General features: G+C 30.3%; 1 protein-coding gene across 1 annotated transcript in view; it reads right to left on the reverse strand.

The window, feature by feature from the left end:
• The window catches only part of LOC106054069 (uncharacterized), a 53750-nt gene that overhangs the window by 19586 nt on the left and 14973 nt on the right, over positions 1-19191 (reverse strand). The window contains exons 24-48 of the mRNA XM_056021359.1: positions 18931-19155; positions 18576-18763; positions 16956-17127; positions 16422-16498; positions 16028-16184; positions 15444-15704; positions 15094-15278; positions 13979-14186; positions 12945-13063; positions 12614-12776; positions 9341-10682; positions 8350-8516; positions 8071-8250; positions 5831-5986; positions 5551-5672; positions 4719-4859; positions 3865-3960; positions 3052-3189; positions 2432-2522; positions 1895-2064; positions 1570-1803; positions 1078-1313; positions 727-837; positions 207-313; positions 47-94 (exon numbers count right to left, since the gene is read on the reverse strand). Of these exons, the coding sequence (XP_055877334.1) occupies positions 47-94; positions 207-313; positions 727-837; positions 1078-1313; positions 1570-1803; positions 1895-2064; positions 2432-2522; positions 3052-3189; positions 3865-3960; positions 4719-4859; positions 5551-5672; positions 5831-5986; positions 8071-8250; positions 8350-8516; positions 9341-10682; positions 12614-12776; positions 12945-13063; positions 13979-14186; positions 15094-15278; positions 15444-15704; positions 16028-16184; positions 16422-16498; positions 16956-17127; positions 18576-18763; positions 18931-19155 (5094 nt within the window). The remainder of the gene's footprint in view (positions 1-46; positions 95-206; positions 314-726; positions 838-1077; positions 1314-1569; positions 1804-1894; positions 2065-2431; positions 2523-3051; positions 3190-3864; positions 3961-4718; positions 4860-5550; positions 5673-5830; positions 5987-8070; positions 8251-8349; positions 8517-9340; positions 10683-12613; positions 12777-12944; positions 13064-13978; positions 14187-15093; positions 15279-15443; positions 15705-16027; positions 16185-16421; positions 16499-16955; positions 17128-18575; positions 18764-18930; positions 19156-19191) is intronic.

Here is a 19191-nt window from a genome sequence, read left to right on the forward strand (position 1 = left end):
TTGAGACATTTTTATCTAAGCATCTGTACAGTTTAGTGTCAACTACCTTCTCGTTTTTGCCTTCCATTCTCTTGGCTTAATGTTTCATTTGTATCTGAGCATGAAAATATTTTTTTTAATTAAGCAGTAGAAATCTATCCAATCATTTTTTACTATAAGAAAATAAACATTTTTGTTTTCACCACTGTAATACAAAGTAAAATTACCTATAAATGGTTGTAGTCCAATATATATCATTCCCGATTTTGTGAAAGTGCCTGGCTCAAAACATACTCCCTTACATGCTTTAAAAGAATCTCTGCTCAGTGTTTGTCTGAAAATTCAATTATGAATTTTAGATTGTTATTTTACAAAATAAAATCTAAACATTGAGTCAACTATTTTGAAAGACTTTAATTATATTTTTTATATCTATGTCTACAATAATGGTCTACATTACTAAGGGTTTAACGAAAGAGTGTGGAGAAGAAAGTGCAAATTATCTTGAGATAAAAGATTCTAAAATTGAAACAGAATTATCCTTGACATATCAACCAATTAAATGGACATGTGACATTATGACATTAAATTATTTATACAATTTCGATTTACCAAACTTTATTTGATGCTTCTAATTGTATAGACAGTTTATTTCAGCTTTGTAGAATAAAAGTATGTATAGCTTAAAAAACACATTTACAAAATTACCTTAAATAAACAAATGTAACAACAATATTTTTTAATAACCTGTAATCATAAATGAAATCAGTTGGTTCCAAATCCATCTTTAAATACAACTTGTATGACAAAAATGGGTTTGTAGGACGCAATTTTAAGCAAAAATGTAGGAATATTTCACTGTGAAAGTTGAAACAAATACAAAATATATATATATATATATATATATATATATATATATGAGAAGACAAGACATTAAATAAATAAATTAGAAAAATAAATCTAAAGAAACAAATTTTTGCACCAATTACTTTGTTTCATAAACATAAACATCTACGACAAATTCTAAACTAAATGTATATTTATCTATTTAATTGTAATAAAATTCTTGATAAACGGAAGATATATTAATCTATTTACTTGTAATAAAATTTGTGATAAAACATCTGTGATGCATCATCTTGTATAAGTGTTGGTTTGACAAGCAGTACATTTTCAACAGAACAATCAGTTGTCTCATTAGTCTCATGATAAATTGTGGGATTTGACAAATTAAGTTTGTTACCATTGTCTTGCTGGACAGATCCAATAACTATTTCAGTATTAATATGTTTAGCATTCAAACCATATGTGTAGATATTAACTGTTTTTACAGCCTGTATAAAAGAGTATCATTAAAATGTGTATATTACTCACATTGCCCTATCAATATAACACCATTTTAACTTAAAGATCTCATATAAAAATATAATTTATTTTTTTTAAGACACAAAAAATTCTACAAAGAAAGGCCTTGACAAAAAGACAATTCACAAATATTCTATTCAAACATGACCATGACCATCTGTGGCATCATTTATCTATGTTTAATTCCCTTACATGTTACAGTTGTGTGAAATAAAAAAAACTTACTTTAACTTGTACTCTGTTAGCTTCCTCTACATTGTCACTGATGCCTTCAAAAGTAAAACCAAGGGGGGATATCATGCCTGTCTGGTTGAGCACATTTTCCAGATAAGTTTTGTGTAGAGCTATCTTGTACTTATTTTCATCTGCCTCATACTTGCCATCAGTATCTGTCATTTTTTTAACAACATTAAAAACATCATCCCATGCTTGAGTCACATTTTCCACTATATTGTCAAACTGTTGAAAGATAATTATAGAGATGTTTAGACACATTGCATTAATTAAAATTAGAACACATCTTCCTCATTTATATTTTTAAAACATTTACCTGAAGAAACTTTGGTTGTTCTCTAGCTTTTAGAGCTTCTTCATCAAGTGTAACCAATATTCTCATTTGTTCTTCTGTGTAGCCATCATAGTTTTTATTAAGAGAGGCAAACAGCTTTTTAGATTCTAAATCCTGAACTTTTAAAATGTTGCTGACTATGTTGTGTACACCTTTAGGAAGAATGCATTAAGAAGAAACATGCAAGCAAAACTATTTTAAAATGACATGAAATTGATCCCACTTAAAAACATCAGAGAGAAAACTATGACATTTAGGTTGAGACAGCTAGAAAGAGAGACATCTAGAATATTAAGGAATATTTAGAGGCTAATTGTATAGAGAGATGTAAATACTATAGTTTTATTGCTGGAGTGAAACTAACATTTACTAAGACAGTGCGAGGTCTTAATATCCTGACATAGACAGGAGCATGCTTTAATCAAAGAACTAAGTGTATGGTTATATTATTTAATCAGTGTTAAGAGATATGGAAACATTAATTCAAATTATAGTACCAAAATGCCAGTGACAATATACCTTCAAGACAAGGTGATAAAGCAGAGAGTTCCATTGACTGTGAATTTTTTAAGGCATTTGTTAATGTCTTGACAGCCCCTGATGCAGTCTCCTGAAAGAGACAATGATATGTGTTGTTAGGTGCTTCTACGGTGTCTAATGCAGAAAAACCAAACAGAGGTAACACTCAACAAGATCCAATAACACAGGTGAAAGGCCAAACAATCAATATCAGTTAGTCGACGCTGATACTGAATGTCAAACAAGAAGTTAAATACTTAATGAAGCAAACCATCGAATGTCAGCTAACTTCCTATCTCTAAGGCATTGTAAAGTAGTCTGTTTTCATCAGCTGATGTTTCACTATCTCCCCCTAGAATCTAGTCATGTTTTTACTAATCACGTCATTGTCTCTAAGTCAAAACTTTCCCTATTTCCAAAACAAATAAGTAATTCTTAATCGTGCCATAAGTGATCAGTTGTTTTTTTTATTTTTTAAGTAGGCTACATTTTAAAATAACCTTGAATTATTTATCTTGTGTCCACTGCTAGCCATCATATAATTAAATAAACCAAAAATATTTTTTTCAATTCCCAGTTTAAGAAATACAACAATAAAGAGCATAATAGAAACATAGTACCATTGATTTTGTAGTCAACTGTTTTGTGCTAGTTGTCACAATGGCCATAGAATTTGCAAAGATTTGAATTTGTCCAGAATTAAGGTCAGAATCTGATTGGACCACTTTGCTAACTGTTTCCACAAAACCATTGATCCTCTAAAGGTTAAAAAAAAAGAATCATAGTTTATCTTTATAAGTACCACACTATTCGATCAGAATGATATCAAGCGTTTGTAAAACAGGATTTTGATTTTCATTAGTGGTAAGACTGGCCACATAAAAACAATAAGTGAAATGTTAAATGGATGGTAGTCATGGACACAACATGAAAGGCATTAGGTTCAATTAACTAAAATTAATGTGAAGTCAAACAAGGTGATGGATGAGATCAGCTTTAAAAAGCAATGAATACAAATGTAGATGAAAACATTTGGTTGGAGAAAAAAACAACAGTGAGTTCAATAGGATTATATTTTATTTATAGAACATAGGATAATTTTATTGGTCCAAACAAATGGGAAATTCAGTTTGGCTACAATTGTCCACATCATCATCAATACAATAAAATGACATTAGAGATGCAAATACTAATAATATACACACACAAATAAGGAATTAACTGGACTAAGGAACTAAAAGAACCTTTAGAAAGCGCATTTAAGTATTGGCTTAATGGGTTGTACTGTAATATCACACATAACAATGTTAATACTATACAAAATATTAACATGGCACTTTAAAAGTAAATAGTGCTTCCTCTTAAAATGTATAGAAAGCATTTCTTAAATATATTTAAAATAATTTTAATACTCATAAAGGGCAATAACTTACATTGATTTGTTCATTTTGATAATCTGTGGGTGCAGTTTTTGTGGTGGTGGTGGTAGTAGTAGTTGATGTTGAGTCATACAAATTTATATCTGGTCCCTGAGGACAAAATATTCCATTCAAATATTCTGTCACAAATAATTACCTGATTGTACTTGAAATTAGGGAATACAGAGCGTGAAGGTGTAAATAATAATAATAATAATAATAATCTTTATTATCCGTAAGGAAATTTGTCTTACATTTTGTGCATTACACCAAACAAAAAACATTATAACTATAAGAAACCAAAGTGTATATTCACACCAGACTCACTCATAAATAGTGAGTACAAATTAAGTATGAACAGAATTAAGGTTGTATTTGTAGGAGAGATTGAGAGTTTAGTCAGTTGGTGAAATGACTTGATGAAGTAGTTTCTAATCAGTTGCTGTACTAAGTTTCTGGTCATTTGGAAATCATCTAACAAATCAGTCTTTAGTCAGTTGATGAAATAACTTTTGTAAAGTCAAGTGATATGGCCATGTTACAAGTGAAGTTAGAAAGTTTACATAGTAAATATATTTGTATTGAAATAAAAGTGATCTTTGTAAATAATATTCATCAATTATCTTCATGATAGTGGGATTTATTTTATCTAAAAACAAATCATATTATATCAAGCTAGCACATAATTCCTGCAAGTATTCTAGGTCCAGTCTCCAGACTGTAATGATGTGTAGGAATGATATGCCTATAAGCATTCTACAAAATATAATGTCATGATATTCTTCATTTCCATATTCCTTTTTTCTTAAAGAATGATTGCAAAGTAATACAAAATTTAACAAGGTTGTAGAATAGTTTATCAATCTTACAGTAATAAAAGTTGAAAGTGAAGCTGCTCGTTGGGCTATTTTTAGTGGATCACCAATCATTTCAACAGATTTCATTTTTTTATCTACAATGGAAAAGAAACTGCCAATATCCATATCGGATTGACTTTGAACTTTATTAACCTGAGTTTAAAAAAAAAAGAAAAAGAATTATTGAATAAAAACTGTGCTAAAAATGTTTAGTTAAACATTTAAAAGCAAGAAATATTACATGAAACAATAGCTTTAAAAAGGCTGCTACAAATATATTTGTTACATTATAAATGCTGCTACCAACATTTTTGTTTTTACATGCTCAGTTTAGAACCAGGCACTAATTTAGAGTTGAATAACTTTAGAAATAAATCATGAATACAAATTAAAACTAAGATTCACTCTGGATTGGCAGTCAAAGTGATTACCTCCAGCTTTGTATAGTTCAAGTACATGGAAATCATAGTAATTAAGTGCCTTCAATAATGTTTCCATTCATATCAATATAGATTTACACTGCCTAATGTTTTTCATAAAACCAAGTGAAACATATGTACTTGAATAATAACGCTGAATTTTTTTGTTTTCTTTGTTTTACACGTTTTTGGATGTTCCTTCAGAATTGAAGATAATCACATCCTAGCCCAAGCCTCCACAGGATGTCAGTGGATGGTGGCAGGCTTGGTTTGAGCTCAGGTTAATTGACAGTTCAGAGCACATATTACATAACCAGACAGCCATCTAAAGATGAGTAAGGTGGAGCAGGACATATATATATTAGTATTTAGTAATTAAATTTGAAAGATGGAACAAGCAAACCTATTGTTCATTTCATTCTAACCTTTACAGTTAAACCACAGCTGGTTTTTGCTCTGAACATATCAAAAATATAAACCGTTACAAAGCAATCTTCATTTGGGCCTCTTTTGCCTTCTGTCAAAAAAGTTGATGCAGAGACTTCATCTAAATAAAAAAAAAAAAAGATTCATTCAGACTGTTTGTATATGTCTTTGTGATCTCAACTTATTTTTAAGTAATTTTATACAAAAACACATACAAAAAAAACTATGGAACAAAAACATTAAGTCAATAGAATAGTATGCTAACAATTTATTACTCACTCCCAGAATAAACTAATTGCATTCCTGCTTTAGTTTCTTGATACACTTCATACATAAGTCCAAAATTAGTATCTACAGAACTGTTTTGTGTGGTTCTGATCCCTTCATCTTTCCAACCAGGAAAAGTAAATAAAAATGGAGTCTCTGCTGCATTTCCTTCAAATTACAAAAAAAAAAATAAAAAAAATTAACAGCTTGCATACTCAATCCATATTATATATTGGTTTTTCTTCAGTGATAGAATGACTATGGTTCATCTCGAACACTTTTTCATATGGCTGTGGAGCCCTATTTTGGAGAGACACTCTCGTCAACATATATTGCAGGTCAAGGTGGCCTTCGCTTTGGTGGTAGAGGAGCCAGACATTTTTGGTATGGCATGCTTTTCTTTAAGAGCTGAGGCCCATGTTTTCTTGCTGTCCATGGCTTTCTTGGTCACCATCTCTCTTCAGCTAGTGCGGTCTAGGGCTATGTCTTCCCAATGGTCAGTATATTACATTAGTCATAAACAATATTTGATGTGTTTTAAATTGAAAACATGAAATACATTTTCCAAATATTCTATTCAGTAGTTTTATATGTCCCTAAGTTAAAGTTAAATATATATTTTTATAAAAGTTATAATAATCATATACAATCATTATTTTTTAAATCTTACTATTCTTTAGACAGAAGTAGAGGAAGCAATAAGATCACTTAAAAGTGGCTAGTCATCTGGAATCAATAAAATACCATCAGAACTGTTAAAAAATGGCCACTCACAAAAACTAAATGTTTTAGAACAATCTGCCAGAAAATATGGGACAAAAAACATGGCCAAAAGAATGGATCCAATCTTTAATTGCCCAAAAAAGGAAACTTGAGGCTATAGAACGACATGTCTGATCAGCCATCGGATAATGCTAAGAATAATTCTCAACATACTCAAGAGAAATGCAGAGGAAGTCCTTTCCAAAGAACAGGCAGGCTTCAGAGCATGCAAAAGCATTGTTGAACAAATATTTAACATCAGACTGTTAAATGAAAAATGCCTTTTCAACACTAAAAATAACTGGTACAGAACTTCATGGACTTCAAAAAAGCTTTTGACCTGGTTTGGCATGATGGTATGTGGCAAGTGATGAGGGAGTTCAACATACATAACATAAAAAATTATCAATATTATCACTGCCCTATACCAAAATGCAAATAGATAAGTACTTCTGAACAACCTAATTGGAGAACATTTTAGGACATCCATAGGAGTGCGTCAAGGATGCATTCTCTCTACAGCTCTTTTTCACATATTTCTGAAGCATATTATGATGAAAATTCTAGAAGGATTTACTCCTAGCTGGACCATAAATAGGCAACCTATTTCCAATCTCAGATGTTGCATACGGTTGAATGGCCACACATTAGAAGAATTTGACTCATTTAAATTCCTAGAATCAAACATAGCAAAAGATGGAGGATCAATAAAAAAGATCAAAACCCGTTTACGCTTGGCATCAACTGTGGAAAATCTGGAAGAGTAACATCAGCTTCCAAGTAAAATTAAAGTGGTATTCTGGTCTCTGTACTTCTACATGGTTGTAAGAGTTGGAAACTGAAAGAAGAGTTCTAGCCCTTGAGAGTACATGCTACATAAAAATGCTGTTTATCAAATACCAGGAAGACACATGAGTTTTTACTGTTCCAAGTCATCACTCAAGTACTCCTGAATACTGTGATGAATCACTGTTTAAAGTCATCCTTTCCAGTAGAGGAAACATGAAGAAAAGCTGTCTGAACAATGTAATAATAATAAAACCAGCCTCTTTCTATTGATATCCTATTAAGAACAGAGCTGACCAGGAAAAATGGAGGGATTTGGTTACACTTACTGTCACTGTCCCTACGACGAAAGTCAGAAGCAGATGATGATTAATTACTAAATAGAATTTTTAACAAGAGGAATAATTGATCAAATAATAGTATAGTGTAGTTCAGCTGACTGTTACATTTTTTAAAAAATCACTTTATTTCTTTATGAAAGTTATTTCTGCCTACAAATGTTATTTGAGCAACATTTCACCAATGCAAAATGTTCATATTTTAAATTTCTTTGTGAGACAATCACTTTCATTGTTGCATGAAAGCCATTAAGAACATTAAGGGATATCTGTAATGTACATGTCAAAATTAAATACAAAATACTATATTATGTCATTTAAAAAAAAAAAAAAAAACCCGACTAATTTAGCTCTTGAATTCCTTACCTTCTGATGGTTCTACAGTACAATTTCCGCCATATGGCTTAAAATTGATAAGGACAATTTTCATTGCTTTCAATGTAATATCATTGTCCAGAACTACTTCAAGAGATATTGAATAGGTTGCACCTTCTTCCCACATTGTTCCATCAGTGTCAAATATATAGCTTGAATTACTTAAATTAGCTTGAGTTTAAAAAAGAAAAACACATTAGTATTATTGTTTATTGTCATACAATTTTACTTTTTTTAAATGAAAGGTAAAAGGTAAAAAGGTAATCTTACTTGAATTTATTTGTATCTCTGTCTCTGTAAATCCATTCAAAACATATTGTATCACAGACCATGTATATTGAGCTTCTTTGATTGCCTTGGGATTTGCATTGGTAAGATTGGCCTCAAAAACTGTTCTGGAGTCTTTGACTAGTTTGTCCATACAATTCCAAACACACCTGATATTAAAATTAGTGAGTTACAAAATGTGATTCAAAAATGAAAAAAAAAAAAATATGAATTAAGATTAAATTTTGTAAAATGTATGAAACCAGCATTTATTTATCATTGCAGTCTAGCTCCTCTTTGCAAAGGGATATCCCTATCATAACCAACTGCTGCTAAATTTCAGTTTAATCATCTTTTTTAAATTGCTTTTGATAAAAGCTTTGCCTTCTAGTCTGAAGATAATAAAAGAGTGCAGTATCTATATTTCTACTTAGACAGAGGTATGACCTATATATTTAGATATATGATGTAAACTTATAGTCAGCAGAGGGTATATTCTGCAGTAGAGTTTCTTTGGGTCTCAAAGCCAAAGTCTTATAAAGCATAAGTAGCTAGTCTACTCTTTAATATTAAATATTAAAAAATATTTTTTTTTTTTATGCAATGCTAGAAGTTATATGTAATAAAAATAAACTTAGTAAAAGAATAAATTTGAGTTAAAATAAGAGCATGAGAGAGAAGTCAAATATTAAAAATGGTACTTTCCTTTTGTTTCCTTTCTGCATCAACCATCCTAACTGATCATGTAATATTTAATTTATACATTTCTTTTTTATGCATGAATTACTTTCCTATGTATATTACTATAAAGTAATTTAGTTAATTGTCACCTAGCATTTTGTTTTCTAATAAAGACAATTTTGGAAAAAGTTCATAATGTAATTACAATCAATGCTAATAACATTTAGATTTAGATATTCATCCAAAATTTTTGAACTATTGTTGCTCAACAACATTAAATAGTAATAATTATAGACTATTTCTTTCAACTTACTCAATGACTACATCAATAGGCTCCAAGTCAGTCATTTCAACAACTTGACCTGCAGAACCACTTCTATCATCATCTTGTGCAGTGACATAAAATAGTACCAAATCTTGTAAAGAGAATGTTATTGTTGGTACAGTAATTTTTCCAGCTTTTGAATTTAGTGAGATGTTGCATTTTGTTAAGTTCACAAAACTAACACCACTGTTTAATTCTTTTGTATATTTAGTTATTTCCTCTTTGGAGTTCAACAAATAGCATGCCCATGTGTAGAAATATTTGTTAGTAGTAGTTTTAGATGAACTTAGAGCAAGACTTCTTGTCTCAGATTCTGCATCCAGAGTTACATCTTGTCCAACTTTTGCCTGCTTAAATGGACCATACTTTATCTTTACTGCTATTGGTGGATATGTAACTTTTAAATACATAAAATCTGTTTCATTCTCATTTTTACGATCAAGCAATATTTGGAGTTGAATTTTATAAAATCCAATAGATTTAATGACTGCAAAGTTTTGAACAATGGTTTTTTCAAGGGTTAAATTTTCCATAATCCAGTTATATGTTAAAGAATTATTTTCCATTTTCCAAACTTGCCACTTCATATAAAATATGTCAGTTATATTGCAATCAACTGTCCTCTCAGCCCTAGCACTTATTGTAGGTAAAGTAGTTAGCCAGGCTTCTAGAGGTTTTGATATATTTCTATATGTTACATCAAAAAAATCTAATGTTGAAATGCAAGGAATAAATGTTTCAAATTTATAACTTTCTATTTCAGTAATATTGTCCACTTCTATCAGTGCTTTGGCTTCTCTGACTGTTTCATCAGTGTAATTAAATGTAACATTCATAACAGTCTCTCCATTTTCAAATATCTTATTAAGTGTTTCCATTTCATTAACATCCCTAAAAAACTTGACATTCAAAGTACCATTGGCTGAATATCTCACTAATGTAAATGTGCATGGTTCTTTGATTCTAACAAGCCATCTTTTCTTTTCTTGCAAAAAGTTTATGAAATATCCAACACGAATATGAAAATTATATGTTTTGTTGACCCCAAATGCTTCTATTACAGTTTTAATATCATACTCTCCTTTTTCAGAATAGCTATAGTAATAATCAAATGTGTCTTTTACAAATGTAACATTCCAGGTTGAGTTGGTAGTCCCAAAGTCTAAAGTGATGATCAAATCAGGATAGTCTGTGTAGATGTAGTTTTGAATGAGCCTCACATTCCCTATTCCTCGAGTAGAATAAGCATTAAAAGGTACCAGACTTTGGACTAAAAACACATCAGCTTGATCTACTGGAGATACTATGGTAAAGTTGACTGTATCTGAAACTAAAATATAAAAAAAACATATTTTTCATTTAATTTAATCATAGGTATCTAAACGAAAAAAATTACTTCACTGAATAAATGTTATCTCTGTAAAATTATACTAAAATAAGGGAAAAAAATAAAATCTTCAAATACCCTCTTAATATAATAAGAAAATTAAGGAAGATTAAGAAATTCTATATGACTATGGAGACAAACTATGGCAAACATATTTGTGGACATCATTTATATGAAGCTTCTGTCTACTGAGTGGTGTCAAGATTTAATTCCCCTTTTCATGATCTGTTATTTTCTGCCACTGCAGCTTTGCTTTGAGTCTATGAGGTGTATCTATTCAAATGCCAATTAATGACTACCAAAGTACTCTTTTACTAAGATTTAGAAGATGTTAGAAGATCTTTGTTGTTCTGTTCTCCTTCAAATCTAAAGAACTGAAAAGAATTTCTCTGCATGAGGTTCATCCACCTTTTGAAATATTTTATTCACTTGGAGCATTGTCAAAAATTAGTCAAAACTGTCTACATAGATACACCAGGACATCATTTTTTCAGTGTGTAATCCTGACCTAATATGCCCATGTATTTTTGATGGAATTGTTCTAGAAACTTAGATGCTTTCTGTGCAGAAGTCAATATAAGGGTTGAGAGAACTATTGTCTGGTAGATGATGATCTCTTCTGCTAAGGAGACACATTGTCTTGTCCTAAAACTTCTCATTGGAAAGGGAATCTAAACTTTAGCAAAGGCATTTATTAGATATGATGCTCAATATGTTTGTAAAATGTTTTAGGTTTTGGATGTTCTTTCAGAGTTGAAGATAATCTACATCCTAGCCCAAAACTGCGGGCAGGGTTTAAACCCTGGGAAGATATAGACTACCTAACAACAGTCCGGCCAATATAACGCACAACCAGGCAGCCAAATGATAAAGTAGTAAAGTACCTCTTTCAGATTTTTCTTCTGATCTTTAGGGCAGATGATGTAAAAGTCATCTGTTTCTATGGCTGATGGTTAATAAGGGTGTCATGTGAACTACCAACCACTTTTACTTTCCCCAGCTAATTTCAGATAGTTGGCATCCTAAAAATTCAGAAATTCAAATACTCGTCTTTACAGAGACTAAGATCCTTCAGTTTAGAAGCCAAGTATTTTACCACTCAACCCCCATGCTTACACTCAATAGTTAAGTAATGTGATTAACCATGTCAATTTTTATAATTACTGCAAAGATTGTCCTCTATATGATTTTAAAATGAAAGTGGACATCTATAGACGTTCCTTCCACAAACTTCCTGAAGGATAACAGGGGATGGCGGTTAGCAGAGTTTGAACCGAGGATCTTTATAATGAGGAGCACTTATCACCTGAGCAAGCAACAGTAGGATGTAATATGTCAAACATGAAAAAACTTCCTACTAATTTTGCAGTGCAATTTCACTTTAAATAGATGTTTATCTTTTTAATCTATTCAATTGTTCCATAAAAACTATGAATTACACTTATACAAAAGTATTAGTGGGAGAAAGTCAAAATGCAGGAATTTTCGGCTAGGATTTAATAATCTTCAAACCTGAAGGAACATCGAAAAAAGTAAAAACAAACTCCATGTTAAATTTTTTGTTTGTTTGTTTTTTTTTTCAGAAAAATATCTCCCTTTTACTGCCTACGCCAATGACAAAGCAAAAAAGGTTTGCATATGATCAAATCATTTTAAAACATATGAACATAATGAGATTGAGAGGCAGAGAAACATCTTGGGTCACTTCCTAATAAACAAAAAAATATGAGAACTTAAATAAGACAGGAAGACATTTGCCCACTATATAATTACAAGTTTAAAGATATTCTTCCTGAAAACCCTATGTGTGTTGTATGTTACATTGCCAAGACTAAGTTGTTTTTTTTTTTTCAAAAACAATGTAAAAACTGTACCTCTAGTCATAACATTATGACACTCAACATCAACAGTATATTGTCCTGGTAATGTATAGCTGTGACTTCTGGCATAGATGTAACCAGAAGATTGATTTGGAGTTAAATTAACATTCTCCTCATGAAGTGTCTCATTGTCACCCCAGCTTATTGTACAGTTGGGCTAAAGTAAAAATATATTTCAAATTTGCTGATTAAATAAACACATTTTTTTATTCACTACATAAATTAAATTTTTACATAATAAAAAAGAGCTTTTGTACACTAACAAAATTATACAAAATAATAATGAAATCACAAATATTTTACAAGAAAAAAAAAGTATTCCTACTTGTGTTGGAGTATTTGTACTCAGAATTTTATCACTAACTTTCAAGGCTACTGCAACAATATCTTTGGGATAAAAGACAGTGACATTTTTTCTGTGCTTTGTAATTTCATAAGTCAGATCTGAGAATAAAAGTGTTGTGTTTATATATATATATATTAGAACAAAACTAAAACCTAGCCAGTATTTAATGGTATCGTAAATTAACACGTTTTAAGAAAACAAAACATTTAATGATAATACCAATCTTTTCTAACATAAAGCATCATTGGCATTATTTGCCAATGAAAACAAAATGTGATGGAAACAAGTAATTGAGCAAGTAATTGTCCATTAGGATGCTAAAATCTGACCAAAAAAAAATTTATCTTATTTTTTTTGTATAGACTTCCTGTGCATGCAAAGTTTCACATTTGAGTCAAATCAACAAATAATAAAGTACAATGAAACAAAAAGGGATGTCCACATTTCATTAAAGAGTGTAATAGCAATAGTAATAATTATATCTTTGGAGGTTTTTTTAATTGCTTTGTAAAGTGAGACTTTCATGTTATATCATGCTCAGTGCCCTCTGGTTCAATCTTTTTTGTAGACAAGTGGGTGAAGTTAGTACTGATAGAAGCTTTCTGAGCTGCTCAAGTCCAAATCCAGTTAAAAATTCCTAGTTTGCATTAGGATTCAAAATCAAGCCTCTTTGTTAGGAAGTCAAGCTTTTTATGTCACTTGGCCGAACATACCAAATTTGGATTCTTTTTTCAAAATAAATAAGAAGTGATAATTTTCTTACAGCACTCGAAAAATGCAAATCTGAATCATGCAAAATATATATTTTTGACTAATAAATGTTTTGTTAAGTATTTTACATGCTTTAGATGTCCTTTCAGAGTTGAAGATAATCTACTTCCTAGTCCAAACATCCTGCATGATGACAGGGGATGGCAGTGAGCAGGGTATGAGCCCGGTACTATTTATAACTGAACAACAGACCAGGCAGCCATAACAAACAGAATATATACCCACCTTTAATTATTACCTACCTAATTTACTATTCTGTATTCCATAGTGAGCAAAGAAAGTAATATTTTGTGTCAGAACTTCTGTACATGCAGAAGTAGCTATAACTTTGATAAAGTATCTGCCCTCATCCATGGGAGGGAAAGAAAATTGAGCCTTCTTATCTGTAATGTATTCTATTGTGATGTTGTTAACATTAGTTCTGTTGGTGCTTCTCTCAGGTACTGTTATCTGAAATGATGATATCTCATTATGTAAAATGTTTCCATATATTTTAACTCTTTCTCTCCGTAATTATTTTCAATGATCCGACGGAATTATTCATTTTGTTCATTTGTACATCACTTTCCTGTTATGATTAAACTTTTATAACTTTGTTATCAGAAAATGTTTTATTTGGTATACAATTGAAGGTAAATGCATGCTACTTTTATATTACACAAATTAATGTTTATAAAAAAACAAAAATTAATGTAATGGGGTCAAATAAATGATGGTATCGTCAAATAGGAGAAAAAGAGTTAAGAAAATTTTTCAAACAATGTTTCCACATATTCTAAGAAAACTTGTCAAAATGATCTTTTGTGTAGTAGAATGTTAAAGTATTTATAACACTTTGTAATATATAGGGAACTTTCATGTTTTCCTCTTTCCAATGTCAGTTGACAACCCCTCTCCTTTTAAGTATATTGCATAATACAAGTTTTTAAAGTGTGGTCGAGAGGCTAAGTGTGCTTGAACTTGGCTTGGCTACCAAGAAGGGGGCTCGAGGTTCGACACCCGACTCGGGCAGAGTTGTGTTTACTGAGCGCCTAAAGGCAGCACGGAAAACCAACTTCTAGATAGCCCCTCCCCCACCACGGGTCCCTAAATGAGATTGGACCAAAGTGCTCTGAGCATGCTATAAGCATGAAAGAAGCGCTATACAAAAGCTATAATAATAATAATAAAAAAAGTAAGAGCAGCTGAGTACTTTCAGACTAGACACCCAAGACAGACAGTTATGGTCACTTTCAGACAAGACAACTCTAACATTTATTTATCTATCTATGTTGTTGATAATTCAACTACTCTAAGTTATAGTTATGAGACATCTATTCAATAAATATAATATAATGTATAAGACAATAATACTTACAACTAAACTAAATTTCACTTGCAACCCTAAATTGATACTTGCAGTTCCATTCCACAAAGACCCTACAAGGACATCACTGACAAATGAAACATTGAGACCATTCAATTCATCAAAATGGATCAAGCTTAGATTTTTCACAAAAGGTTCTTGAACATGAGGCATAATGAAACTAAACAAAAGAGTACCTGTAGCAAAAGAAAAATTATGATTAGAATTATTTCATAAAATTCTTACCACATCTATTGGCTTACATTAATTTTTTTTGTAAAGTTTAAAAGAATAATTTGAAAGAGAATCAAACATATAGCTGATTGATCAATTTAAAAAGAAATAAAAATATTGTTTCCTACCACTAGAAAATGATGAATCCAATATTACTGAAGAAAAATTTTTGGGTGGAATAACAATTTCTTTCCAAACAGATAGAACTGTGTATAGAACTTTGACATCAAGTGTGTAATTGTTGTAGATAACTGCCACCTCTTCACAAGGATGGTTTAATCTTCTTATAATATAAATACTTGAGTTAAACCAAAAACTGTCATTGCCATCAAAATTATTGTCAGATGTAGAGAAACAAGTCAGTACAATGTTGAATTGAACTGGAACATCTGTTTAAAAGTTTTAGATGTCAACTATGTCAGTCATTTTTTGTTGAATTTTGAAATTTGAGCAGTTGAATTATTAACTATTTTATTAATTTTTCTAATAATACAATTTATTCTCACAAGTTTTTAACAAATTAGTAACTAAGTCATTGTTTTATATTATATATAACTGAAAAACAAACAAATTTATTAGGAATTGAGTAAAATGTATTTTGTTTCTAACAAAAGTTATGAATTCAATACTTTTATTAAACATTGACAGGGTGTAGGTAAAAAAAAAAGGTGTGGCGCTATCATTAATAATTATAACAGAATTTTTTTTTTACCATTCTTTGAACATTTCAATGATGATGCATATTTGTTCATTTTTCCAGTTGTAGAGTTAATAGAATGTTTATATCCTATTATTTTCTGTAGTTGAAGATCAATACTGAACTCAACAATGTTAGTTTTGTAGTCATCCCAAGACATTATGCAGTAAGGCTTAACAAAAAAACAAAAACATTTAAAGCCAAATAAATCTGTCAAGATTTGATTACAATTTTATAAAGATATAAACTAAAAAAGCAAATACATGTTTTTAGTATATAGAATATAATTAGCTGTAAAACTGTTATTGTGTAGTGACCCTAGGTGAACATATAGCAGGCAATGTCAACCAAGACTGTGACATTAGCACAACATTAGAAAAAAATCTAGATGATTATGATAGAAGATTACCAAATGTTCTACATCAATCCAAAAAGTTTCAATGTCAAATACTGTTGATGGTGAACTATTCATGCATAGCTGTGCATCTGAAGAATAAATCACACTATTCAAGGAAATTTTTATCATAAATCAATAAACTGCATTTGGTGTACATGTTCATGATTAAAAATATGTTACTTTAATAGAAAAAAAAATGAATGGACAATGATACAATATGATCATAATAACCTTGGTTAATAATCCACCTAAATTGAAAATCTTGAATGTAAACCATTACTTCCTAGCATCTAATCAAATGACTTGAAGAAATAAAAACAGGCAATCAAAAATAATATACTCTTGCAGATCTAACAAAGTCACTGAGACCTTACCATATTAGTCTCATTGGTTTGAGTTCAAACGATGGGTGACTAAATAGTTAACATTTCAAACATAAACTCTTTTAACTCATGAACTCATGTTAGTTTACAATGTTTTCTATGACAAATGCTGGCCAGCAGAAATGAATTATGAAAATTTAATAGAAGAATGAAAACTGCTCACCAAAATGTATTGTCCGATTTAAAACTTCCCTACAAAATGATGTTGCTGTCACATATAGCCAATAAGTCCCCACAAAGTCTGGTGTATATTTCAGTGTGGCAACTCTATCTTCACTTTGAGCTTTGATAGACATATTGCTTGGCAATAGTTTGTTGTTTAATGGAGATAATATCTTTAAAAAAAATTTGCAATAATATCATCAATGATATTTAATAAAAGAAACAATTAAAACAAGGCAAAAAGACATTTATATTATTATAAACTAGTTTTATACATAAGCTACACTAGGTTTCATAATATCACTTACCAATACACTTTTTTATATTATTTAAATTTGTTGATATTTCTATTTTTATTTAGTACTTTAAAAAATATTATTACATTGTAAGAATAGGTGTAAGGTTGCCTTAGGCAACTGAAAGTTAATGTCAAATATGACAATATTTATTAAAAGTGAGACTGTAGTTTAGATGACAAACAGTACATGCTAGGCTTTCATAAAGGCCACATTTATAAATATTTGTGACTGAAACTAGGCCATTCCTGTTGTGAATTAATTTTTTTAGTGAAACCTCTGCAGATGATTTAGTCTGTTTGCATTTATTTAAATCTTGTGTGTTAAGTTAATAATCAATGTGCTCAGAAAGAGGCATGATCATTAACAACTCAGCCTAGACATATTACATTAGAATATTAAAAAAATAAAAAAATAAATTGTTTATGAATTCTATTACTTTTCCATTTGATCTTCCCTCCCCCATTAAGCTTAAATCTTTGTAGGGTTAATGAATTTTGTTTAATGTTACCAATTAACTACTAATTACTTTACCTCTATTTTATTGCTTTAAAACTATGATAGCTAAATTGCAAAAAATCTACACATTGTAACCTAACATTTACAACATTTAAAGCTGCCTTCAAAACTAAGTATTTGCAAGTCATAACTGTTTTTAACAAATAATAAAAAAGAAATAGAATGAAGTTTTAATTTGATTAAGAATAACATTATTACAATTTTGAAGTATTAATTTTATTAGGAATAAAATTATTACAATTTTTAACTAACTCACTAATAAACTCTGCACTCTATCCAGAAGAATTGAAGAAATTAATCATAAATAAAATAAATGAGAAATGGAAGAGCTCTCATCCAAATCACAAGAAAGATGACGCTTACTATAAGCTATCCCGACAAGATTAACGTCTAATCTTTCGACTCAGGACCGGACACAACAGAATGCGACAACACATGTACCGAAGCTCAAAATTGGAACCAGTGAAATCTGCCCATGTGGAGTATCACCAGAGAATGCAGACCACATCCTCTAAAACTGCTCTCTTTACCAAGAGGCCCGTATAAGACATTGGCCCCAAATCACCCCAATAGAAAGGAAACTATATGGAGAGCTCCCTGATTTGGAAACCACTGCGCAGTTCATCTCATGTATTGGTCTATTCATCTGAACACTCCAACATAACAATGAGAACAAAGAAGAAGAAGAATTACAATTTTTAAAAGTCTTTTTGGAGTTATAATTTTTTTTTTAAATATAGCTTTATTTTAAAATAATCTAATTTTTTTATTACCTATCTGAAAAACAAATACTATAATATTCTTACTTGAAAATCAAAAGTAACTGTAACTCCTGTCTCCACTAATGCTGTAAAACTACACTGCTCACCACCCAATAACACTTTTGGCTCATAATTTATAAGAAGACTTGTCATTGCTTCATGATATCTAAGTGTCATATTTTTCTTATAAAATTTTCTATGATATGTAAGCTCAAAAGAAAGTTGTAGTTGATCTGTAAACATATTTAAACATTCATTGGCATAAAACAGATATCTTTATAAAAAAGAAATACACTTAATTGTGTAAACTAAAAATTAAATTGTTAGATTAGATAATACAATAATATCTAAATATCATTATTTCTATATTCATTAAATAATAAGAATTTTAGTTTCTTACCTGTGATTGGGTCCGACATAAATGACTTTGGAAGAATATCTTGAGCACCAAGTGTTGCATTTAAAACATTGAACTGAGTATCATTATAATAATTGTTGGTAACATGAAATTTATTTCCACTAATTTTGCCTATTGTCTGCAAAATGTATATTGTTTCATTTGAAGCAAGTCCATCAAATTGGTATTTGGGACATGACAGCAAAATGTTGTAATATAAAACATTTTCTGAAAACCAAAAAAGGATTAAAAAAACAAGTATTG

The sequence above is a fragment of the Biomphalaria glabrata genome, chromosome 2 (genome assembly GCF_947242115.1).
Source record: "Biomphalaria glabrata chromosome 2, xgBioGlab47.1, whole genome shotgun sequence".
NCBI lineage: Eukaryota > Metazoa > Mollusca > Gastropoda > Planorbidae > Biomphalaria > Biomphalaria glabrata.